This window comes from Aspergillus affinis (genome assembly GCF_023601865.1).
Source record: "Aspergillus affinis strain CMG 70 chromosome Unknown NODE_176_length_57360_cov_116_875079, whole genome shotgun sequence".
NCBI lineage: Eukaryota > Fungi > Ascomycota > Eurotiomycetes > Eurotiales > Aspergillaceae > Aspergillus > Aspergillus affinis.
This window is the reverse complement of record NW_026515957.1, coordinates 5,705-29,712: the sequence shown is the minus strand read 5'-3', so window position 1 is coordinate 29,712 and position 24,008 is coordinate 5,705. Positions and strand designations below refer to the sequence as shown.

At 43.1% G+C, this 24,008-nt stretch overlaps 6 protein-coding genes across 6 annotated transcripts; 3 read left to right on the top strand and 3 right to left on the bottom strand.

The window, feature by feature from the left end:
* Window positions 1-954: 954 nt before the first annotated feature.
* On the bottom strand, window positions 955-2,157 carry KD926_003221 (uncharacterized protein; the record flags this gene model as incomplete). The annotated part of the gene is made up of 1 exon (XM_053094684.1): window positions 955-2,157. The coding sequence occupies one exon, from the start codon at window positions 2,155-2,157 to the stop codon at window positions 955-957; it is 1,203 nt and encodes a 400-aa protein (XP_052950573.1).
* Window positions 2,158-2,608: 451 nt separating this feature from the next.
* On the top strand, window positions 2,609-3,426 carry KD926_003220 (uncharacterized protein; the record flags this gene model as incomplete). The annotated part of the gene is made up of 2 exons (XM_053094683.1): window positions 2,609-2,871; window positions 3,120-3,426. The coding sequence occupies 2 exons, from the start codon at window positions 2,609-2,611 to the stop codon at window positions 3,424-3,426; spliced, it is 570 nt and encodes a 189-aa protein (XP_052950572.1).
* An 8,611-nt stretch (window positions 3,427-12,037) lies between these two features.
* On the top strand, window positions 12,038-12,716 carry KD926_003219 (uncharacterized protein; the record flags this gene model as incomplete). The annotated part of the gene is made up of 2 exons (XM_053094682.1): window positions 12,038-12,419; window positions 12,481-12,716. The coding sequence occupies 2 exons, from the start codon at window positions 12,038-12,040 to the stop codon at window positions 12,714-12,716; spliced, it is 618 nt and encodes a 205-aa protein (XP_052950571.1).
* Window positions 12,717-14,940: 2,224 nt separating this feature from the next.
* On the top strand, window positions 14,941-16,354 carry KD926_003218 (NAD(P)/FAD-dependent oxidoreductase; the record flags this gene model as incomplete). Its single annotated transcript, XM_053094681.1, has 4 exons — window positions 14,941-14,960; window positions 15,012-15,774; window positions 15,838-16,140; window positions 16,193-16,354. 4 exons carry the CDS (start codon window positions 14,941-14,943, stop codon window positions 16,352-16,354), a joined length of 1,248 nt encoding a protein of 415 aa, XP_052950570.1.
* A 1,387-nt stretch (window positions 16,355-17,741) lies between these two features.
* Window positions 17,742-19,127, bottom strand: KD926_003217 (reverse transcriptase family protein; the record flags this gene model as incomplete). The annotated part of the gene is made up of 2 exons (XM_053094680.1): window positions 17,742-18,234; window positions 18,349-19,127. 2 exons carry the CDS (start codon window positions 19,125-19,127, stop codon window positions 17,742-17,744), a joined length of 1,272 nt encoding a protein of 423 aa, XP_052950569.1.
* Window positions 19,128-19,733: 606 nt separating this feature from the next.
* Window positions 19,734-20,519, bottom strand: KD926_003216 (uncharacterized protein; the record flags this gene model as incomplete). The annotated part of the gene is made up of 2 exons (XM_053094679.1): window positions 19,734-20,346; window positions 20,458-20,519. 2 exons carry the CDS (start codon window positions 20,517-20,519, stop codon window positions 19,734-19,736), a joined length of 675 nt encoding a protein of 224 aa, XP_052950568.1.
* Window positions 20,520-24,008: the final 3,489 nt, after the last annotated feature.

Below are 24,008 nucleotides of genomic sequence, written 5' to 3'. Positions count from 1 at the left end.
TACCTGAAGCACTCCCTCGGCATGGCCCGGAACACTATATTATCCGTTCCGGGATCCGCATATCTCCCGCCTGCCTGAAGATCCTGTTGTATGTGACGAACTGACCAAGGCCTACTATATAGAGCGATGCGCATACCAAGTCTTCGACTTGGTATTCTGGTCTTTTTAGTAGCTCAGTTGGTAACTGTCCTACTAAACGGTTTTGGCGGGTAGAAGCGTATCTACTCACTGCCAAGCCCGTAACATTGTAGCTCTCCGAGCTACGTCTTGTCTATAAGCCTGTAGATAGCTTGACCCTGTAGCAATTCAGAGATATTGTAAACTATTAGCTTGCCTGCTCGCTTGCCTGCCATCAGCTCTACTACCCCGCCAGCCCGCACCTTAACAGATAGCCCGTCAGATATCAACAGATAGGGAAAAAGGTGATATAACAGCAGAATAAACTGAAAGGGTTAGCGGTGAGGCAAAAAATCCAAAAGGAGTAAGCGGTATGCAATGTGGTCGCCTCGGGCCACAGCAATCGGTTGCGGCTGCAGTCAGGTAGAACTCGGTAAACCTGCAGCCATTTCCTGCCAAGAATCACGTCATTCTGGCCGAGGTCTACGATTAAGAAAGGCAACTTCTGCGTTCTTTGATCGATAATCAGGGTCAGTATAATTGCATGAGTGATATCACCTCCTTTACGGCCATTGTAGCCCTTAATTGGCACGCTGTTTGGCAGGGGGATGGTATGTAAGTCGAATCGTTTAGCGAGTAAAATAGCGAGATCGTAATTTAGAAAACTGAGTCCGTTGGCTCCAGTATCGATCAATGCGTGCGTAGCAACTGAATATCCATTAATAGCTAATTGAATTGGAACTAGAAAACTATCGTCTTTGCGCCCGAGTAGGTCTTCCGCTGAGATATTCATTTCACACAGAGATTGATACATTAAACCTAGGTAGGAGTCTTGACCTAGGCTTCCTCGTTTTTTGACTCAGCAGAGGGCTGCTCGGGAGCCTTTTTTAAAGCCTTCAGCTCTCGTTTGGGTACCTGAGAGGAGTGAGAACCTTTCTGGAAACAGTCGGTAGCGAGGTGACCGAACTGCCTGCAGATAAAGTACTTTCTTTCTCTCATTAACTGGTCTTTCTCTTCGCCTTTAATATAGTGAGCAGGACGCGGGCTGGCTCCCTTATTCGAGGTCAAAGACTTAGAACTGTCTCGGGCTGCATTCTTGTTATTTCTGCACTTCTTTAGGTCAGCCCAGAGGTCAGCCACCTTGGCACATTCGTGGGTAAAGTCCTCAAAGGTTCGGTTATCATCATTGAAAACGTAAACTACCATCCGCTGTATTTCATCAGGAAGGGCAAAGAAGAAGCTTTCCTTCCAAGTGTCACGATCGATCTGTCTTTCAACCGCGAGATTTTGGAACTCTGAGGCAAAGGTATAGTAGTCCTTAAAAGCAGCCATCTTAATGGAATTAAACTTTCGGCGGGCATTACGGGCCTTATTTGGATCCACGAAGATGCTTTTCAGGTGGCTCAGGATCTCACCGAAATCACGGTAGTTCTGGGTCAAGAGACGAGGAGATATATGCTGACGCGCATCCCTTTCGCAGCGGCTAGTTACATAGGCGATACGAAGCTCAGTAGTAGGATAGTGGTCAGCGTTAGCAGTCATTTTCTGGTAGATTGCTAACTGCCAATTCTCAAAGGTCGGGTCTTCGCCGTTACTCAGCATCGGCGGATCAGGGATTTTGGTAGATCGGTGACTACCAAAGGTGCCAGTTCGGTCCCTAGAGAGGGCCCATTTCATAGCAAAAGTGTCTCGTTCAGCAGTTAGGGCTTCATTCTCTTTCTTGAGTGTCCGGATGGCCTTCTGGGCACGGTTCGTTTCCTTGATTTCAAGCTCGTGAAAGGCAGTCATAACTTTATAGACCACATTTGGGTCTTTCTTAATCTCTTTTATGAACCTTTCTTTTGTTATAGGGGCTCGATCGATATCAATATCGTCCATTATCTGCTCTGAATCATGGAACAGTTCTTCTTCATCAGGCAATCCTTCTTCGGGTTCTTCTATTGGTTGAATTTCAGAGAGCTGATCTTCTTGAAGGTCCTGGGGGTCTTTCTCGGGCTCGCCCTGACGCGCAAATGCATGAAGGGGAGTTGTCGGATTCATTCTGGTCTTGGTGCAACCGGGTTGTCGTGTAGTTGCCTCACGGGTAAAGGTTTCAAACGGATTACAAAGCTTTATACCTACTGATTGCTCAGTGATATGCCTTTAGTGTGTCTGCTTGAAGTAAAAGAAAAAAGATGATAGGAAAATTATGTGACGGTCTACAAAGGAGCTTGATATAAGACAAGTTTGTTTATGACTCGTAGTCAAGGAATTTTCCCATGGGGAAGAAAGGCTATCTAGAAGGGAGGATGTAGGGGCTCTATATACTGCCCGAGGCTCTGCCTCAGGCAGGAAGGCCTGCAGAGCATCCAGGAAGGTTCCTGGATGCCTACCGGAGGGTCCATAGATCCTATACCAACTACCCGGAATGTTCCTCTGGAACGTTCCTCCACACCGGGAAGTTCCCTAACTTCAGGAGGTCACACCTGGCGACCTTTTTGCTATTGGAACAATGCTTGCGCCGCAAAACAAGCTCCAGTTCTTTTCAGGGAAAGATTGGGACGACGAGTGGCGTGATCGATATCGCCAGAGCTTCGTAAATTATTTCGAGCCTTATAAGCAGTATCTATTACAAAACCAGACATTATCAGAGGCTTATATATCCATGACGCAGACTTTAGAGTTTGATCTTGAGCGGATGCTCAAAGAGTCTAAATCTCAGCAAGCAAACCTAGCCGAGCGGGACGAGCTTACGAGATATCTTGACTCTAATCAGTATTATCCTAGCCATTTATATGCCTTATTAATGAATATTTAGGTACTATTAGCGGAGTAACCATTCGGGCATTCTGAAAAGACCATTAACGTGAATTTCCTGCACTCGCAAGCCTCGCACGCGATATTCTCATAATTCCTGCTACAGGTGCAGGCGTTGAACGTCTCTTTAACTCTGCTCGAGATATCTGTTACTACCGTCGAGGCTCACTGAGGTCCGAAACGATCCAGGAGCTCATAATGTATAGGTTTACAACACAATTCGAGGTTAAAGATGAAAATCTTGCTCTCAAGAAGGATTACCTTACAAGCGGAGAAATCGAGACAGAGAAGAAAGAGAAAAATCCTCAGTTACTACAGGATATTGATCCTATTAGTGACGACGAAGAGGAGGACACAGAGACTACGCAAGAACAGGATATTACTCAGGGCCCTTCTCATGAAGCTTCATTATCCGACGATGAAGCTACAAATCCCCTCCCAGAGACTCAACAGCGGATTTCAGGTAGAAATCGGAAGCGAAGACGGGATGATGATCAGTTTATTGAGTATTAGCTATAGAATTAATCCTGTTTTAGCTCATTTAATACCCGAGAAATCTTGAGTCTTGACTAGTTAGTAGTTATATATAAAATACTTAAAATTACAGCTCGAATATGCACAAAATATGCAAGTCACGGGTTTCCACCTGTTTGCATTGTTTAACTACCCGCGGGTACCCAAAAACTACCCACGGGTATTACCCAGCTACACGCGGGTAGGCGAACCCTACCCATTACCCGCCAAGAAACGGGTAATGGGTACCCCGTTTGGGTAGACCCGCGGGTCGTGGCGAGGTCTAGGTCTAAAGTTGACTTTATTGCGAATGCAATATCTGAACTGTGAACCATGGCATAAAGTTTTGATGCTAAAACACTGCGGGTGACACGTTTGCATTTAATAGAACTCCAATGAACAATGTTGGCATTCGGGGCGGTAGTGTTACTGGCATTTCTTTTGTCGGCTAGTACGATAACATAGCCAATTTGGGAAAAGAGATCCTTATTGTTGGCGAATAATGCGTCTGTAAAAACTAGCAGTTAAAGAGATTCCAGGTCCAGTTTGACATATTTAAGGCCTCTGGCGGCATTCTCTAGCTGCCAGTTAAGTCGTTTGTTGAGGAATTCAGCATCTTCCTTGCTTGGGTTGATCACTTGGGCAGCGAATAATAAGTCGAATAAAGCCTCTAGCTGGCAGACAGAAACAATATAGGTATCTCTTGCGCGTTCTGCAATATATCGATCCTTTAGGGTGCCTGGTGCCTGAGCGGTTGTCTTGTCAATAGATAATAGTTTGATACATTGAGTCTTCTGGGTAAGAGTAATCCTATCAGGTTCTAGCTTAACTATGCTGCCATTGAACTTTAAAGGTTTTTCAATAGTTAACTTCTCGTGGTCTTTAGCCAGAAATTGAGCCTTCTGTAACTTAATCTCTTCAGATTTAGCGAACGTGGCATCTGCGAGAATGAGGGTATCGTCAGTCTAAAGTCCAACGATGCCGAAACCAGTAGATTCTCCTGAATTAGAGCTATCTATAGTGTAGAGTAAGCATGGGTCGAATGTTAATTGGCTCATCCGGAGATATTTCAAGTGATAAAAATAGTAGGTTCTGAATCAATAGTTTTCTGCTTCAGGGATTTTATAGAGAGGTTTGATAACTTTCATAACAGTATTACTGGTAAGTCCAAGTTAATCAATAAGTTCCTTCGGCGGGCGCGTATAGAGTTCTCGGTTGAATTTAGTTGTTAATGGCACGTACACTTGCGAAATGTCGCGGAGATATAGCTGAGAATCTGCTATACTTGAAACAATGCAAAGAATAAGGCGCTAGCTGATTCGCTGGATCGTCAGAGATTGCGTAAGAATTAGATCTTTTCCCTGGTCATTATAGGCTTGTATAACCAGTCGCGATTTCTCGAATGCTCTCTCTGTTCCTTTATTCTTGATCTCGTTAACAAAGCGTAAGTTGAAGAGTCTGGTCTCTAGTAGAATGTCTTCAGATTTAAGGAACTCAAATACCCCTTTTTTAAGCAGGCTATTGACCTCCTTTTGCCTTGAAACATGATATAGTTGGATACCGGGATCGCTCCCAGTTTGCAAGAAGACATTTGTGGGCAAAGGATGCTTGCGTAGGCGGCCTGGACCTCGTTTTTGTGATTGTACAGGTTGTAGAGGTATAGGGGCGGGTTTGCAGTCTGTGTTAGGCAATCGAGTTCGTCCGGAGCGCCTAAGGATAGGTCCTGGGTATACTTCTGAAGGTTCTGCAGGATCTGAGCGTAATTCTTTATCAATACTGTATTCTGTTTGATCAATTTGATCTGATTCTAGAGCTTTTGAGTAATATGGTTTGACCACTGTCAATCGGAATTCTGTTGGGCCACTAGGTAACTTGACTGTACAGGTTTCCCCTTCAATTGTTAAAAGAGTAAATGGGCCAATTTAGCTGCCTGTTTTTCTTCCGTTCCCTTCTCGCCAAACAAGGACGGGCAAGCTTGGTAGCAAGTCATGTACAGCCGTAGTACATAGACCGTTTCTCATATTTAATGTATCAGCCAGTTAGCGCTCTGCTTTGAGCTTCTTAATCTCTGCTATAGCTTTTCTGATAGCTGCAGCCCGCTGTAAAGTTAATAGCGAAGATACATCTGAATTAATTATGCGAGGATATGCGCCGAATACCAGTAGGGTAGGAACCAAACCTCCAGGTCCCGCGGAATCGTTAATAGCTTTAAAAGCCATTTGGAGGGCAATCTCTTTGTCAATATTAGGGATCTCAGCAATAATAATCTGGTATGCTCGGCGCAGTGGACCATGGTATCTTTCAATTATGCCTATCGAGTTGTGCGTTTTAATGGGGATACTTCTTGTGCTAATATTTATTGTTCTTGCATAGGTCTTGAATTCCTTGCTTACAAAGTTCTTCCCGGCGTCATGTGTAATTAAGTCTGGAGAGCCTAGATAGGTATCAATCCAGCACATTCGTAGCATATCTCAGGTATATTTAGCACTGATATCTTTTAACCATCGGCCGGATTGGAAACGAGTTACTTCGTTAATAACGTAAAAGAGAGGCATATTATCAATATATATAATATTGACAATAATGTTGAAGTTAAAATGTACCTCATCTTTGAGATTGAATCGGAATCGACCGGAAGATTTGCCAAACTTCTAACAATAGTAACAGAATTTAGTAAGATATTCTAACGCTGCTGTATTTAGCTCATAGCCAGCATTTCTTAGAAGTGTCTGAAATCTATCAACAAATAAATGTCCGAAACGGCAATATAATTTCCGTAACTCAATATCTGTCAGAAAGCAAGGATTCATATCAAATGAAGAAGTGAGATATAAGGATAGAGCAGAATTCTATAACAGAAATAGATGGCTAAATCGACGAATAACAGAGATCTCAACAAATGATTTAATAGCAGATCTGGAGGCAGGCTTCGGGGCCACAATAACATTTTTGAGATTGTTATAGTATATTCCGAAACTGTCTATATCCGCTAGGCATAGCAGAAATGGGATATTAGCGTTTATAACATAGAATTAGATATTACCAATTGGAGTTGAAACTTTTGCAGAACCGATTGAAGAAGTTGTTCTAATGCCGAATTGAACATTTACCTGACCAGCTGTCGAGGTATCTAATGTAATGTTTTCTGTGTTCTGAAGTGCTTAGAATTGGCTATATCCAGCTGTAGACTTTTCAGAGATACCGGTATCGATCATTATTCCTATAAAGATTTCAGAGTTGTATCGGGTCGCGCTCGCGGAAATAGTATTGGCGTTATAGCTGAATGGATCGGTATCAACTATTAAGTTCAAGGGTTTTCGATCATTGATACAATGGGTAAAGGATCGATTTGCAAGTTCAGAGGTTGTAATCATTGCTTGTTGAGCAGTAATTGAGCCGAATGAAATAAAGAATGTATCAGTAAGATTATATTCTTTTTTATCAAGGTCCGTTATTTCAGCTTCAGGTACAATAGTTTAAACATCAAGTATAAATGTTTCAAAAGCTTCTACTTTCTCTTTCTTATCATTCCTTTCGCAATATATTATATACTGCCTGTATTGCCTGTTGAAGTTACCATTCTTTTCTCTGTTATTGTTGAAACGCTACTGATATTTTTCCTTAGATTGCCTCTGTTCTTCCTCAGTGTGTCTCCAAAAGCGGCAAATTGGTTTCTAGCAGACGTAGCATTTGCCCGGTAGACCTCTTTTGCTTTAATTGTAGTTTCTGTTTTGATTGTGATACCTTCTATCAGTATAGAAGGTCTCTTCTCGGGGACTTATGTGAGAGATTCCATGTTGTAGATTCTCCTTTTCCCACGTGGTGATTGAGGATTGCAGTTTATTGATCAATACTGCGAGATCTTTAGGCGGGTCGGCAATAGCCATGCAGCATGCTGGTACTCCCTAACAAGCTGTAATAAGCTTGTTAATCAGATTTATGTTGGTTCAGAGCTCAGGGTGGAGGCCGTAACGTTGTTTTAGGAGGTTACTGAATAAGAGTTGAAAGCCTTGATAGATTGATTTCTTATAGTTATAATTTATGATCTTTTGGAGCGATATAGCATTCCACTTGATTAAGTTTTGCCGGTAGAACTCGAGTCCTTCAAAGAATTGGCATAAGTGGTAATATGCTTCTTGAAATGTCCTTAATAATAGGCTACTGCTGTAATAGTGGTTTTCGGCAACACCTTTAAGCATTGTTAGCAATGCAGCCTTGTATTCATGTAATGATAGATTAGCTCTAAAGCAAATATCATAAAAGATGTTCAGTTTGAAATTAAGGCTGCTATTGTCCGTACCGCTATATTTCTGGTCTTCCGTGTAGATCTTTATGACTGAGGCGATTTCCTTAGAAAGGTCATTCTTGGGCCTCATAGAGAGTGCATGATTGCTTTCTTGAGCAAGGCGGTTAGTCTCAAGGGTAAGATAATCAGTTTCAGAAACGTGGTTAGTTCCTGGGATAGAAAGATTGGTTTTGGGAGTAGCGAAACGGTCTTCTAGAGAGACTGAAAGATCTGGATAGTTTCGTCTCACTTGCGGGTTAGTTTTAAGAGAAGCTAAATAGTTTGGATAACCTTCTGCAGCTTGTATATTCTCTCTTAAGCTATCGCGTGTTGGATTCAAGCGTTTTCGGAGCATAGCAGTAATTATTGGTAAGTTAAGTTCTTCTAGAGCAGCTTTAAGCTCTTTATCAGTCTATTTATAGAACTTATCTTGTTAGACAACTTCGGAAAGTATATCATAGAAGGAATTTCTCGTGTTATGACGGCGGACGAATACTCCTCGCTGAAATAAGTTATTTCGGAGGTTCGCTCTTGTATACGGGCTGAGTTATTTAAAATGTTCAGGTTTCTAACCTTCGAATTGTTTTCGGAATGTTATCTACAGGTTATAATCAAGAATAGTATTTATAAATTGTATATTTATCGCATAAGTATTGAGATCCTGTTTTGTGGCTGTACCCAAATCAATTTTTTAATTTTCGTCTCCACTTGATGAGGACTGTAGTAGTTAAGACATAGTAGTGCAAATGTAAAAAAGTGTAACAAGGTATAAAGGATAGGTAGAAAGGGACAAAAGGCAAAGGACAGTATAGAATAATCACTGAAATAAAAGTAGAAATGATCCTCTGAGATAGTAATTGATAGAAAAAGGGAAAAAAGTGCTAAAATTAGTAGCTGATTGTTTTTCTGATACGTCACATCTACAGGGGTCCTTCGGTTAACTTCTAAAAATAGATAGTCAAATATACAAAAGAGGGGTAGAAGGGAAAAAGTAAGAAATAAGAAAATAAGAGAAAAATAGGGAAAATGCGGAAAATGGGGAAAATAAGAGATAGTAGTCAAGAATTGAGATTTTTGATGTTTTTGGACGTATTTATAGACTTTCGGGCTCTATAAATGATGATTAGCAAGAGAGTGCACTTTTAGGCGATAATTATTCAACAGTTTTTGGAGCTGTTAAATGTCTGTTCAAGCTTCGAATTGTTACAATCTTCTCCTTCAACTGATATAGGGCAATAGCTAGGCAATCATAGAAAACAGCTTCTTAGGGCTGTTAACTCAGTTTCAAGCTTCGCAGTTGCGTATATCCTGATCTGTACATCTACTGATCAGTGTCGGTTGACTTGGTCATTACCCTAAACAGATATCCTATCGATTCAACTGAATATAGGTATGTGCTCAGTGGGTAAAAGTGAAGTGTTATTCTAAACTACTCGCTTCGTTGAAGATATATCAGCTGCCTATGCCAAGGAGTCACATGACTTAGGCATATCAGCTGAATAATGGTTCCAACAATAAGATTGCCGATACTCTAAATAAGGTAAACTTAAAATTTCTATTTACAAATTATAATCTAATAACGCTAACTATCCTTACAGGTCCGCGATTTTGCAGTTTATATCAACGGAAGCCCTTAACGGAAAAAAGTTTTCTTGAATCTTCAATCTAATTAGGCTGCGGCATATCCGCCGACTTGGATATCACTTCCATATCCAAGTCCGCAAATTGCGGATGTTGGATATCGGTCAGATATCCAAGTCCAACTTGCGGATATCCAATAGATATCCAATGGATAATTGGATATCCAACAAATATCCGCACTTGCATAAGTCTCGCTAAATTATCCTATTATAGACTACTATATGATTCTTATGTCGCTGACACACACTTGTTTTAATGTTAGTATACATATGTTCTGGTTATACAAGTACTCTCTAGGAGATTCTCCTACTTCCCTTATGAAATAATAAGAAATATGCCTGTATTAAGAAATATGTAATATCCATTTGCCTTGTTAAACCTAAGATATTAGACTAATACGTTATAGTTGCTGTTAATCTTAAGTTCATCACTTTATCTATGGTATTGTTGCGGAAATATATATTCTACACAGAATGAAGTCAGTCTATTTTCTATCAAACACTCATAAAATAATATAACTCTGTAGAAAATGCACTAATCCTTTCGGATATAATATTAGGAGATAGAGAGACGCCTGATTAATATAATTATTTTATTTAATTACTATTATATTATATAAATTTATAGAGAAATTTGGATTTCTTTTTCCATTTGACGGACTTTGAAGTTTTCGATTATTATGGGTATGCGGATATTGTTTGGATATCGTACGATATCCAACACTTCTCTACAATACTGAGTATCTATCCAATTAGCACATAGTATCGCCTTTTAACACGTTGAAATCGTGTTTGCGACACTATTTATCTCTACCCCTATTATTTTTTTTACCTTCGCTCTCTCTGTAAGTCTTTTGCTTGACATTTATAGATAACTTGTTATCATGTCTCAATCTCAAGTCTCTAACAGTCAATATAAAGTATTTCAATTTGCTGAATCCTTTATTGACCCTGACCTCCTTCAATCAAACGATTTCCTCGAACTCTCAAGTAGTGAAATAACACGACCTTCAATTAGTATTTCAGACATCTATCCTTCCTCTCGAGAGAAAAAGCCTCACGCCCCTGCTTCGTTTGAGCGTATTGGTAAGCCCTTCCAGCGATTTTATATCTGCTACCCTAGCAACGAACAAGATACACAAATGGAGGCATCGCGAAAGCAATTCGTGCATTGGTAGTTAGATACTGAATATGGCCTAAAGCCAGAACTCCGCAAGAGTATCAGATGGGCTAGTAAGCTTAAAAAGTCTGATACTTGATTGTCCTTTGATCAGGTTGCACATGAGAGGACCGGCGAGCCAAAGGTAATGTGTAAACGCTGCCAGAATGTTATTGTTCATCCAAGGCACCGTCGTGCAGGTCTCTCTCCGATGCGGGCACATCTTAGCAGTAGTGTTTGCACTAACCCGCGGCCTCTTAAGAAACAAGGTATAGATCAATTAATTCGGAATTCGGTTAGTACTAAGCTTTCTCTACTGTCATCCTATTTCTACTTAATCGCTAATTCTAGATATTATTTAGCCATAACGACCGAGATCTTAGGGTTTCAGCCAAGAGCTCCTCCTTAGGAGACTTCTTCAGTTTATCACAACCGCCCGCCTCCCATTTCGCATTGTTGAACATTCAGAGTTCAAGGAGCTAGTAAAGATTATACAACGATCAGAAGATCCGATTGATATACTTTCATCACGCACTATACGACGTCTCTTAGATACCACAATCCACGAACAACAACAAGGTGTGCTTAGCAAGCTTCCAGAGGGAAGCCGACTGTCAATCGCACTTGATTGCTAGACGTCACCTTTTCGCCAGGCATTTATAGCTATTACAGGCTATTTTTTTGACCAGGACTGGAATTACTGTGAAGTACTTCTTGGATTTGAGCCCCTTCATGGCTCGCATACGGGTGAAAACCTAAGCAGGACTGTCATACAGCTCCTTCAAGACCATAATATCGCTGATCGTGTGCTATCTATTACTACTGATAATGCAACAAGTAATGATAGCATAGTAGAAAGTATCCAGGAGGTAATTCAGTCACGGGTCCTTACCGATACCTCAATTTTTCGGATCCCATGTATTTCCCATGTAATTTAGCTTTGTCTGAATGATCTACTTGGGAAATTAAAAGCAACGCCGGTTAATAAAGAGGCTGAGTCTGAGTGATCTAACGAACGAACTCAGTCGCTGCAATCGAAACGTCCTATAACGCATATTGTGGATACCCTGAAAAAGGTATATCATCTTAATATTTTAGAAAATAAGCACTAATCTTGAGCACTTTAAGATTCGAGAGCTTGCTGTCTTTATTAATGCAAGCCCGCAGCGCCAGGAAGCCTTTTTAGCTCTCCAAACCGAGGAGTCTCGACTTATCCCTATTCAGGACGTTCGTACACGCTGGAATTCGACCTTTTTGATGCTTAATCGTGCCAAAAAGTTGTAACCAGTCTTTGACAAGTACTGTATAACTCATCAATATCTCCATTTCAAACTGGATCAGGAAGAGTGGCGCCAGATTGAGTATCTTCTCTTACTTACAAAACCTTTTTTTGATTTTACTAACGTCTTATCGAAGACTAGAGATATTACAGTTCATCATGTTTTCAGTATCTATAACCGCCTCTTTAATTACCTTGATGACGCTGAAAAGAAACTGAAACGAAAGGGTACCTCTTGGAAAAAGAGAATGCTCCAGGCTCTCGCTGTAGCGAAGAAAAAGCTAAATAAATACTATTCCGCGACCGACAATGAGCCATATGGTATAGTATATGCGATTGTAACTATCCTCTGTCTATCAAAGAAGCTACGCTACTTTAATAACAAGGATTGGAGGGGAGAAAATGAGAAGGGGGAAAATGTTGATTTTATGAAAATCTACCGGGATGCCCTACAAAAAGAGTTTGAGCGGTATCGACAGAACGTTTTTGAATTAGTAGAACCTACAGATGCACAGGTGTCTAAAGAGACGGCTGAAGAAGAAGAGCTTGCGATATTATGTGATTTACAGACTCCTCTATTACCCGATGTGGACCAGCCAGATAATGAGATTACGCGATATCTTGCAAAGGGTTAGTTTACCAATTTCTTTATACTCCTCTAGAACTACCTGTACACTAACCTACATTATAGGGCTCGCGAAAGGCAACCCTCGGTTATACTGGAAAGAGCATAAACATGAGTTCCCAGTTCTAGCGAGGATAGCGAAAGATATTTTCTCTATTCCTGCTAACGGTACTGGTATCGAGCGACTCTTTAACTGTACTCGTGATATCTGTTACTATCGCCGTGGGCACCTTAAACCAGATACAATCAAAGGCCTGATGCTTCATCTTTTCTCCTCGAAGTTTGAGCTAGAACATAGCTAACTGGAAATGGTAAAGGAGTATCTTTCTGCTGGAGAGACTGCTATATTTGATCAGGCGAGGGTACCTCTTCCGCCCCTACAGAACCTCGATCCGATCAGTAATGATGAAGAAGAGAGCTGCGAACAAGAGGATAAGTCTGATAATGATACGGAAGATAATACAGAGGATAGGGTAAAAGATACGTTTCTTCCGATGTATACTCTAATCCAAAACAAGCAAGCTAAACGGAAACGCCCTCAACCAAGGCCCTCTGAAGTTCTAGATGATGCAGAACTGCCAATTGAAGAGAGTACACAGGTACGGTCAGAGCGGATTCGGAAGAAACCGAGATTACCAGATGGATTTGAGATTGATAAGCTGTAATATTAGTTTTTTAGATAAAGAAAGGCTACTATAATTAAGATAGAGACGTACCTGTCTTTCTAAGAATTTTTGTAAAAAATTACACGTGCATACTCCAAAAAAAAAACAGAAAAACTGCATAATCTATGCAGTCACGCGGATGTCACGAGGCTTGGCATATTTGATATATTTATTATCCAATAGATATCCGTTGGATATCCAACAATTTGATTTCAATATCCAAGTCCGCAATTTGCGGATAGTTGGATATCAATTTGACGTCCAAGTCCGCAAATTGCGGATACGATATGCGGATATCCAACATACCGTTGGATATTGCCGCAGCCTAAATCTAATCGCGTTAGAATAAGGCTTCTCTTGATCCAGAATGTCCGTACACGATAGAATTCGACATTTCTGATGCTCCAGCGGGCGAAAAGACTTCGTGACACATTTGACAAGTACTGCAAGGACTATACCCAAACCCATTTTGCATTGAATATCGAGGGGTGGCAACAGATTGACTATCTACTTTGTATTTTCCAGCCCTTTTTTACGTTTACTACGCTAGTTTGTTGTACTAAATACTCGAGTATCTACCTTATCTTTAGAATTTATAATAATCTTTTTGATCATCTTAAAAGACCAATACGTCAGTTTCGTCGAAAGAAAGTTTACTGGAAACAGTTGATGCTTTCATCTCTTGAGACTGCGAAAGAGAAACTGAATAAATACTACAGCAAAACATATAATATCGAAGGTAATCTCTATGCAATTGGGACGATCCTAGTGCCGTCGAGCAAGATGGAGTTCTTTTCAACAAGTGATTGGGACCTAGATCCTGAGATAGGAAAGGACTATAGAAAGGAATACCGCGAGAGTCTTTAGTCTCTTTTCAAGAGATATAGCCAACGTGTACCATCCGCTTTGATACAGCCTAATAGCCAGTTATTAATAACTGAATCGGAGCTAGAGAGGGCTCTTGACGGCAATTCTTTATTACGATCTATTGTTCCGCAGTACTGTTACCTCCTGAAATCAGGGAACTTTCCGGATTGTCACTTCCTGAGCCAAGGAACTTCCCGGTATGGATGAACCTTCCTGGAGGCATTCCTGCCTGAGGCGGAGCCTCAGGCAATACATAGAGGCCCTAGATCCTCGCTCCTAGATAGCTTTTTCTCTCCATGGGAAAATTCTTTGACTACGAGTCAGAAACAAATTTGTCTTATATTAAGCTCCTTTGTAGACCGTCACAACTATAGGCTCCATTTAATCAAAACTTGTGTAATAGTAATGTGGAAGTTACAATATTGCTTCAATTCATTGTGTAATAGCTAGAAGTAACTCCCTTGGCTCAACAAAGTACCATTACCCCTGGAGCTTGTGCTTAAAGAAATTATCCAATGTTTCAGTGGAAAGGGCACGGTTCATACCAGTGAACCGTCCTGTCCTGTCCAATCAATAGTGAGCACGCGACATCTCCCAGTCTTTCAAGGCCCGGTAATATACTCGATTGGAGACGGCGTCGGTAATATCGGTGATACGTACCACTGCCCGAAGGACGGAGGTAATGAATTCCCCGAGCGCTCATAATGGTCGGCCTTTACCGGTCGGCATTTTCAACCGACGCTCTGGCCGAAAGACACGTCTGATTCGCCGGAGATTGGCTTATAGTTGCGCGTACACACTGCTATAAACGTAAATTTTAAGACCGTCATCAGTGCAAATACAAAAGATGCCCACACGCTAATGTTATCTGATCAACATTATCTGATCCTCCTGCATTCGGTCAATTTACGCCATTCAAACCTATATTCTACCTTTATCTGCCTACAAGACTTTACGGCGCTCACAGGCCACTTGTTCAACCAGAGCTCTCAACATGTTCGGAAAGGTGACCCTGTTTGTAAAAGCTCTGGCGTGCATATTTCCCCTAATATGGCTTCAGCTTAGGCACGAGATGACAGCTGCCTTGGTACGTCGGCGCGCAGCATGGTTCGGCTCGACACCAGCTGCTGAACGACACCGCACCATCGTCATCGTAGGTGCGTCATTTGCAGGGTATTATGCCGCTCGTTTTCTCGCGTTGGGTCTTTCGCCGTATAGTCGTTACCGTGTCGTCATCATCGAGCCAAACAGCCACTTCCAGTTCTCGTGGGTTTTACCGCGCTATTGCGTTGCTAGTGGCCATGAACACAAGGCGTTTATCCCTTATGGTGGTCATATTCGTGGAGCACCGCAGGGGTCGGTTCAATGGGTACGCGACCGTGTCATTGAGGCGACCAAGGCTAGTGTCAAGCTTGAAGAGAGTGGGGAAATGCCCTACGACTATCTCGTTATCGCGACCGGTTCGGGTGTCCAGCATGGCCTTCCCTCACGAGTAAACGACACGGAGAAACTTAGCGGCATGAAGCAACTTCAAGCCATGCAGACACGTATAAAAGATGCGAACCGAATCGTTATTGCCGGTGGGGGAGCGGCTGGCGTTGAACTTGCGGCCGATGCGAAAGACCTGTACCCGGAGAAGAAGGTTGTCCTCGTGCACTCCAGAAGTACGCTGATGCACCGATTTGGTGAATGTCTACAGGATGAGGCGTTGAAGTCAGTGAAAGCATTGGGCGTTGAGATCATCTTTAACGACCGTGTGGTGTACGAGGACACCGACACGTGTACCGTCTCGCTAGAAAGTGGGAGAGTCATGAAGTGTGATTTCTTTGTAGGTTTCATACCAACATGTTTGCCTTTAGATGGAGACATTGCTGACAATGGCGCTTTACAGATCAATTGCACTGGTCAGAAACCATCATCTGATGCCTTCTTAGGGCTCTCGCCTTCAATATTAACGCCGAGCGGTCACATCAAAATCAAGCCAACACTACAGATCGCGGATGATAGCCTACCAAACGTATATGTTTGTGGCGACGTTGCTGACACAAAAGCACCAAACACAAATGCGTTCATAGCAACCTGTCAAGGTGGCATCGTTGCCGACAACATCCTGCTAGCAGTAGAGGGTAAAGCGCCCCGACACAAGTACGAGCACATGTGGTTAGATAATTCTATTAAATTGACACTGGGATTGGTTTGTCTGCTCTCTCTATTGATGCAACGTCGATTACTGATTTCACTGGCAGCATCGTTCGGTAATGCATTTCGGCGTGGGGTTGTCGGCGCTAAACTTCGAGTTAAAGGTAAAAGAGGAGCTCATGGCGGCTGAATGTTGGACACATCTCGGAGAAAGGCCATATAAAGATGCCAGTATGGACAACAGTGCAAAGGAAACCGAGAATGCATAGAATGGAACCTTTAGTACTAGCAATGACTATACACGCCAAACCACTTTTCTTGGCCCCATAGTTAACTCGTTAATGGAACACACGATGTCGATGACGAAGATATATAAGGTTTTCGTAGGAAAGGCGCTACATTTAAGTTTTGTAGCAACCATTGTGGTTGTGCGCGTATTCCTTTTGAGTTTTCTCAGCTATAGAACTGTCTCTTAATATACAATTCTTTGGTAGTTTCTAAATCCTCTACTCCCTTGCTAGAAAACCTCTGAGGATCCGAATGCTCCTGGTTAGAGGTAAACTGAGTTATTATATCGGTATTGATTTCAGTATCCCTAGATTCAATCTGTAGATCTTTCTCCTTACTATCATTACTGATAGGCCCAAGGTTTCCTTGGATATTTTGGGTATCTTTCTTTTTGCCTGCTGTCTCTCTGAGCCATAATGCTCTACCGGGAGGCAGGGCTCCCTCCGACTTCTCTCGATTCCTATTGGTCCACTTCATTTATTCCAGCCCCACCACCCGCTGGAGCTCCACTCCACCAACCATTTCCTAGAATTGCTATACGCGCCCACGCGACGACGCGTTCACCAGTCTAAATAAAAGTGCCACGGCAATTTACCTTTTTTAACGATACCTATCGTTATTAACTGCCTTTTTTTCGCGTGTCGTACTTCAATCCGACAGGAAGGCTGCAAGGAAGCATTTTCCTTACCTCCCTGAATATCGAGTACTGATATGCAGGCCTTGCGGTCGTGCTATTCCAGCTGCGTACCTTCAGAGTCATCTACAAGGCTATCGCAAAGAATGGCCAGGCCTTGGTTCCGTTACGGCAAGATCTCAGCTTAAGCAACAGCTTCAAGAATATGATTTAGCCGATCTCTCTCAGAAACAGGTTCCGATTCTATCTCCCTCTGCATCCGCCTTCCCAGACGGTTAGGTCATAGGGTATCACGAAGGAAGGTCTTCGGAGGCTGGTCAAGGTCCGTGACATTTGTTTCGAGAAATTCAGTTCGATCTATCACGGGGGGTTAAGCGGTTTTGATCACGGAGATACTGAGCACTTGATTTGCGGTTCGGTTGACGGCCGCGAGCTATTAAAGCTTAGCCAGAGGTATTGTTACCTGCGGAAGAGGTATCTTTGATATTGGCAAGAAAGTAAGTAACGGTTTTAATAAAGAGCAAATTTAACTGCTTAACTGCTTGGCCTTCTGTCTTATAGCAGTCAGGAAGTTAATTCACAAGGATATAGACTGCTATATCTCGATGGATTTTGTAAGGAGTGTTCTCGAGAGATAGCTCAACACGCCATTCCGCTAAGGAGCGAACAATGGCTAGCATTTCCTTATCGTGGATGTCATAGTTGCATTCCGCGCCGTTCATAGTCTTCGAGAACTATGCCACCGGGTGCCAGAGGTCCTCACGAAGTTGCTGGAGTATCCCGGCTATTACGCCCTTCGAGGCATCAGTCTCTATCCTAGTAGGCAAACGGGGGTCATAGTGCCTGAGCATTGGGGTAGATGTTAGGGCCTCCTTTAGCTTGTTAAAGGCTTCGCGGCACTCGCTCGTCCATTCAAATGGCACGTCTCTCCTGGTTAACCGATTTAGAGCACGGGCAATACGGCTGTACCCTCGTATGAAACGCCGGTAGAAATTGTAGAATCCTAAGAAGGACTGTACCCCTTTCACTGTAGTAGGGGTAGCCCAGTTCACGATAGCGGCAATCTTAGCCGAATCGACCTCGATTCCTTCAGTGGAGATAATGAAGCCCAAATACTTTGTTCGGGTAACGTGAAATTTACATTTGTAAATGGCTACCTGTAGTCCAGCTTGTTGAAGTCGTTCTAACACTATGCGGACGTGTAGTTCATGTTCTTGCTCGTTCTCGCTATATATCAGTAAATTATCTATAAATGCGGTATCAAATTTGTCCAGACAGTCCAATAGAATAGAATTCACGTAGCGTTGGAAGATGGCCGGCCCGTTGGAGATACCAAATTACTTGACTTTGTACTTATAACTTCCAAATCGAGAACGAAACGTGGTCAACTCTTCTGACTCCGGGTCCATTCGTAGACGATGGAAACCCTGCCGAATGTCTAGCTTCGTGAATATTTTCGCACGGGATACGCGCTCTAATACCTCATCGATCATCGGGATAGGATAACGGTCCTTTCGTGTGATAGCATTTAGCTTGCGGTAATCTATACAGAAACGTAAGCCCCCATCTGGCTTCTCAGCCATCAAGATGGGGGATGCTAATGGGGCGTTACTGGGCTGAATAAAGCCTTTTGCCAGGTTGTCCACAATGTACTGTTTTACAGCCTCTAGCTCCGCTGTAGACATCTTATAGAGTGGTCCGTAGTTAATATTGTTGGGCTCGGTACGTTCAATCTTCGCGTCGTGCCCTTCTCGGTATGGGGGCAGCTCGTCTGAATTCATTTTCAGGAACACATCCACTAGGTCATGGTGCTGCGGTAGCAGCGTTTTCTTAATTCCTTCGGTCTCTGAACCTGGTGTATCGCCAGCTGGAACTGGTAGGTAATAACGGTCCTCTAAGATAGTATCTAGTTCATTTAGGGAAGTCACGAAGATAGTGCTCCCCTTCTTAGATATAGCTCGGTGGAAACCTGGAGCTCCAATCATAGCAATATCTACTACAGTAAGCTTCTTGATGACTCTCGGCTGCTCCTTCGAGGGTTTAGAGAGTTCAGGATCGAGGTATAAAACCTTAATTGCACGGTCTATCTTGACCAAAGAATCTTTTCGGTCTAGAAGCATTATCTGCGGCACCCGATAGCGCGTTTCCTGACTTTCCATGAGTCTGTCCCGGCGGGCCACGTCTTGTTGATGTTTCCGGTTGATTGTAGGCTTCACGAGTTCAAATTCAGGGATTGGAAGACCTATTTTTGCAGATACCTCTTAATGCAGTGTAACCATCTCTGGCCAGAGCAGGCGTTTCCTATAGCAGTCAGGCATAATTCGGTATTTCTTGAGCCATAACTGACCTAGGATCATGTCGTGTCTGCCTAAATTCAGGATAAGAAAGGGGATCTTGCGCATTTTTCGATCATCTACTATCAAGTCCAGCAGTATCGCGTGAGTTAGAGAAACATCCTCTTTTCCGCTAAATCCAGTAACTCTATAGTTACCCACTATTCGTTCCGTTGGAATGTCGAAACGTTAGACAAGTTTCATTGCATATTCTGCATCTATACAAGCAAAGACATTGGCTCCAGTGTCAATTAAAGTGTTCGCTGCTATGGTCATTCCTTGGTGAAAAACAAGTGTTTTGATTGTAAAACTATCTTCTTTTTTTACCTAAGAGTTCCCGGAAGTCCAGTGTACACAAATCGACCTTTTGATCGCTTAAGAGAGAGACTTGTCCTAAACACTGTCTTTTTTTGCTTTCAAATCCTGTTCAGCTCCGGCTTCCTCGTTCTCAGGGCGTTCCAAGGCCTTTAGCGCAGCAGGTTGAGCGCGGGTGGTTTTCTTCGGGCAATCAGGTGTCATGTATCCTTTCTCGCGGCAGTAAAAGCAAAGACCTTCTATGCGGCAACGTAAGCGTTCTTCAGGAGTTATAGACAGATATCTTCCAGTAGAAACGGGTGAGCGAGGAACAGATGTTCCGGTAACAGTAACTGCAGTAGCAGTGGGAATAGTTCGAGTTCTGGTTATAGTCCCTTTCGGAGCTCGATCTGCCTTTTCTAGCTGGTAGCTAGTCTCGATTCCCTGCAAGGAATCTGCCATCAAATGACAGTTCTGGACAAAGGTATTGTAATCGGGAGATTGATGATAGTACATGATAATCAGCTTCTTGAAACTTGCTGAGAGGGACTCATACAAGTCGGATTTTATCTTATCTCGCCGAACACCAGCGGCCTGAGCCAGGGCTTCAAATTTTGCCACGTAATCCTTAAAGAGCTGTCCCGGCTTTATTTTCAATACCTTGTATTCGCGTTTGGCTTGCTGCTTGCGGTTCGGATCAGCAAAGGTCGAGCTAAAGTGATTGTAAACATCTTAGACAGTTTTGTAGGGGTCATCAGCGTCTTCCTTAACGCGGGGATACATAATATCGTAAGCCAGTCCCTTATATCGACCCAGTACGTACGAGATCTTCGATTCTTTAGTTGGAAAGCGATTCGCATTTCCGCTCAGCTTGCGTTTAATCATGAGAATCCAGGGTTCGAACTTCGGACCGGTATATCCATCCTCGAATTGGTCAGGATCAGCAATTTTCTCTTACTTTGATCTTCCTCCAGTGGAGATCACTGAGGAAGCTCGAGCTCCCGGTTCATTTGCTCGAGCAATAAGGAATGCATATACATTGCGTTCATTAATGGTTTCTGCTAGTTTCTTACGGTGAGCAGCTTCTATTTCGTTAGATTCTAGCTCTCGTTAAAGTTCGTCAAGTTGATTCTGGAGTTCGCGATTTTCGTAAAAGAGCTTTCGGGTGAATTTGCACAGGCGTTGCAGGTTATCCCTGGAGGATCCTTCTCCAGGAGCGAGTTCTTGCTGGCTGTATTCATGGATTCCCAGTTCCTCATCCAGGGCTTGGGGACGGTCGAGATGCGAACGCGACGGCGTTGCGGGCCAGGCTGTATTTCAGACGGCTTTGCCATTTCAGGTAATTTCAAGGCTTAATCAAGGAGTTCTGGTGGGTCGAGAGGGTCAAAAATTCGGGTTCCAACCGTTTGAAACGTCGTTGGGAACGCGGTGGGCCAACCAGTGGGTCTAAAGTCTCTGTCTGCAGTAGATTTGACTTCGTAGAACCGTAGTTGGTTAAAAGAAAGAAGTAAGAGTATTGGTGATGCTTAGATTTAAGAAGGCAGGCCTAAACAGACATTCATTGAAGTATCTGGCGCTATGTTTCGGAAATCTAAGCATGGGAAGGAAAACTATTGACAGGATCGTGGTTCGTAGTGTTGTGGGATAACCTCACCAGACGCTAGTCCGCATCTGGCAGGCGGTCAACACTGCGGCAGTAACCCCGTGATCACCCGGTCCCCGGGTTAATTCTAAGGGAGAAGTTTTATTGGGGTTGCCTCACGTTGCCCACGTGATATCTACACCGACTTTTCGGAGGAGGGCTTCTTCCCTCCTAGGGGCTTCTTCCCTCCTACAACTGCCTCACAAGAGTCAGTTATTTGCCTCTGGTGGTAGCTCGTCATCTCTCACGCAGTCAAGACTCGATTTTGTCCCTCCCACCTTCCCTCTGTATATAGAAATTACTGCAATACAGACACATTGCCTCCCTACAAGGGAGCGCGGATGGGCTTTCTCTGACGCTACAGTCTAATGCGTTTACGCATAAGACTACGCATTAGACTGTAGCGTCAGGTGACCCATTACGGCCAAACTGTACACGTTCCTGTTCCTACCTTGACTGCGAGAGGTCACCAATAAAGATAGAGTTTAAAGGATAATTTCGCGGCTGGTATCGCGAGGCGAGTCAGTCGCCGCGTCTGGCCGTCTAGGGCTGGTGTTGGAAGGTTAATCTCCTTAGGCACCGGAAAGACTAAAGCCCCAGCCCTCCGGTCGCTGTATTTCCGTCATGTGTTCAGCGATAGCTTCCTCTGTAAGGGATTTTATGCCCTGATTTTTAATGTTGACACTCAGCCGAAATGAGTATTCTACATGATGGTTACATCGGCGCATGTACCAAGACGGAGGAAGGCGGACGATACTTTATTGAGTTGCTGGTACGGCCAACGGCGAAACCCGAACAGTAGCTGGATTATGTTTAGCCTAGTACTTACAGGTCATCCCTGCAATCTAGATCATTGGCTGACTAGTTCTCTCTCGGTCCGTCAGTCGATCATTTAATCACATGCATCACGCCTGTCGTACTTTTGGAACGTTATCCACGTTCAATTTGACTAAAATTAAAGCGGGATCAGCAACAGCACGAAGATCACCCGGTGTCCCCCGGATTGCCATTGGTGAAAAGGCTAGATCCTGGGGTACTCTGCTAATCCTAATTAGGATATCACTCTGGGTCTGATTGCAGGGGACTACTGTAAGCCCCTGATCACATCTCAGCCGTTGTAGGTCTTTCATATGGGCACATACAACCCCATTGCGATCACTCGCACTAGCCTAACATGGGTGAAGCATCAATATGTGGCGATGTTACAACCCCCACGGGCGCTATCCACTACTATATGCTCACATGTATAGGTTCCTACACGTATGTAACTCTTGACAGCTGTAAGAAATGCAAAGCTCGCCTTACCAGATAACCGCTGCAGAAGAAGAATATTTCTATGATTTTACAATATAATTATTTAAAGGAAAATCAACAACTACAGATACTGGGTTAGATGGCATATATGCTTTACAGTTATGACAGGATATACTTCTTGGCAATTGTTGAGACTATCGATACTACTCGCTTTCCTTGGCACAGCTCAGAGAGGATGCAGCGCAGCTGAAGGCTTACGGGCTATGGCTACACTGGTCCACTTTCACAAGATTCATCGCAAAGATATACCCCCATTCCGGGTCAAGCCGACACACGGACCCCCCCACCCCCACTTCCCCGCCGCGTGAAAATCGCCTTGAATCATCTTGATTGAACGAAGGGTACTACTCATAGGGGTCGGTACGAATACATATTCGTAACATTTCGAGCTATTCGCATTCGCATTCGTAATCCACAGATCTCCACGAATATTCGTATTCGCAGGCCCAATATTCGTACGAATATTGCTCTACTCCCAATATGAATTACCACCCAATAAGAGAAGGCGTATCACGTGCGTTTGTTTATTTAAGACGCGTCCGAATCTGACCTGTTCATTTCAAATTTCCGTTTTCTATGACAGTTTTGGACCTCAGAATGTCTGATGCTGAATTGCAGGTTTCAACCAATGATGTTTCCGGTAGCTCATCTATCGAATATCTATCATGCCCTCAACAGTCCCAGAGAATAGATTATTACCTCTTGAATGGCGGAAGTGATAAAAACGATATTAAAGATCATATTAGAAAGAAATCCCGACAGGACCTGCCACTGGATCGTTTAGGATCAATTGATCCAGAAGATTCTGTCAGTCAGTTGCATCTCAATCTACCTACTTTTTCGGAATCTGTTCCACTAGGGGGCTCTAGAAGCCTTACAGACGCGATACGGCCATACAAATCGTACAGCAAATCTCGCATCAAGCCACTAAATCAATGGCTTTAGAATCAATTTCGAGTCAGTCCTCTTCCAGGCAAGCTATGGCGATCTAGGCGAAGCCAGCAACTGCTTGAGGATCGAAAGATTCAATGTATTCATTGTAGTTAGAAAACTACAGATTCGGCGAGGGCAACGTCGATAAACAACATGAAGACTCACCTAGCCAAATACAACAATTTTGAGAAGTACAATCCAGAGGAGCCATGTGAGGGTTCCAGTGAGACGAAACAGCTTTCAATTGTATCAATATTTTAGTCTCGAGTCGAGCGTGATACCAGAGCTCTATTGGAACAGAACATACTTCGATATATTATAACAGATAATATAGTATTTACAGCAATTGAGTTCTCTGCGTTCTAACAGATATTTAAGGACTTACCGGATGTTTCTGTTGGAACGATATTGTCAACCAGACTAGGGAGGTGGAGGATCCTGGCCTAACCTACATACCATACAGCACCTTGCTTGGCCTAGGCTTG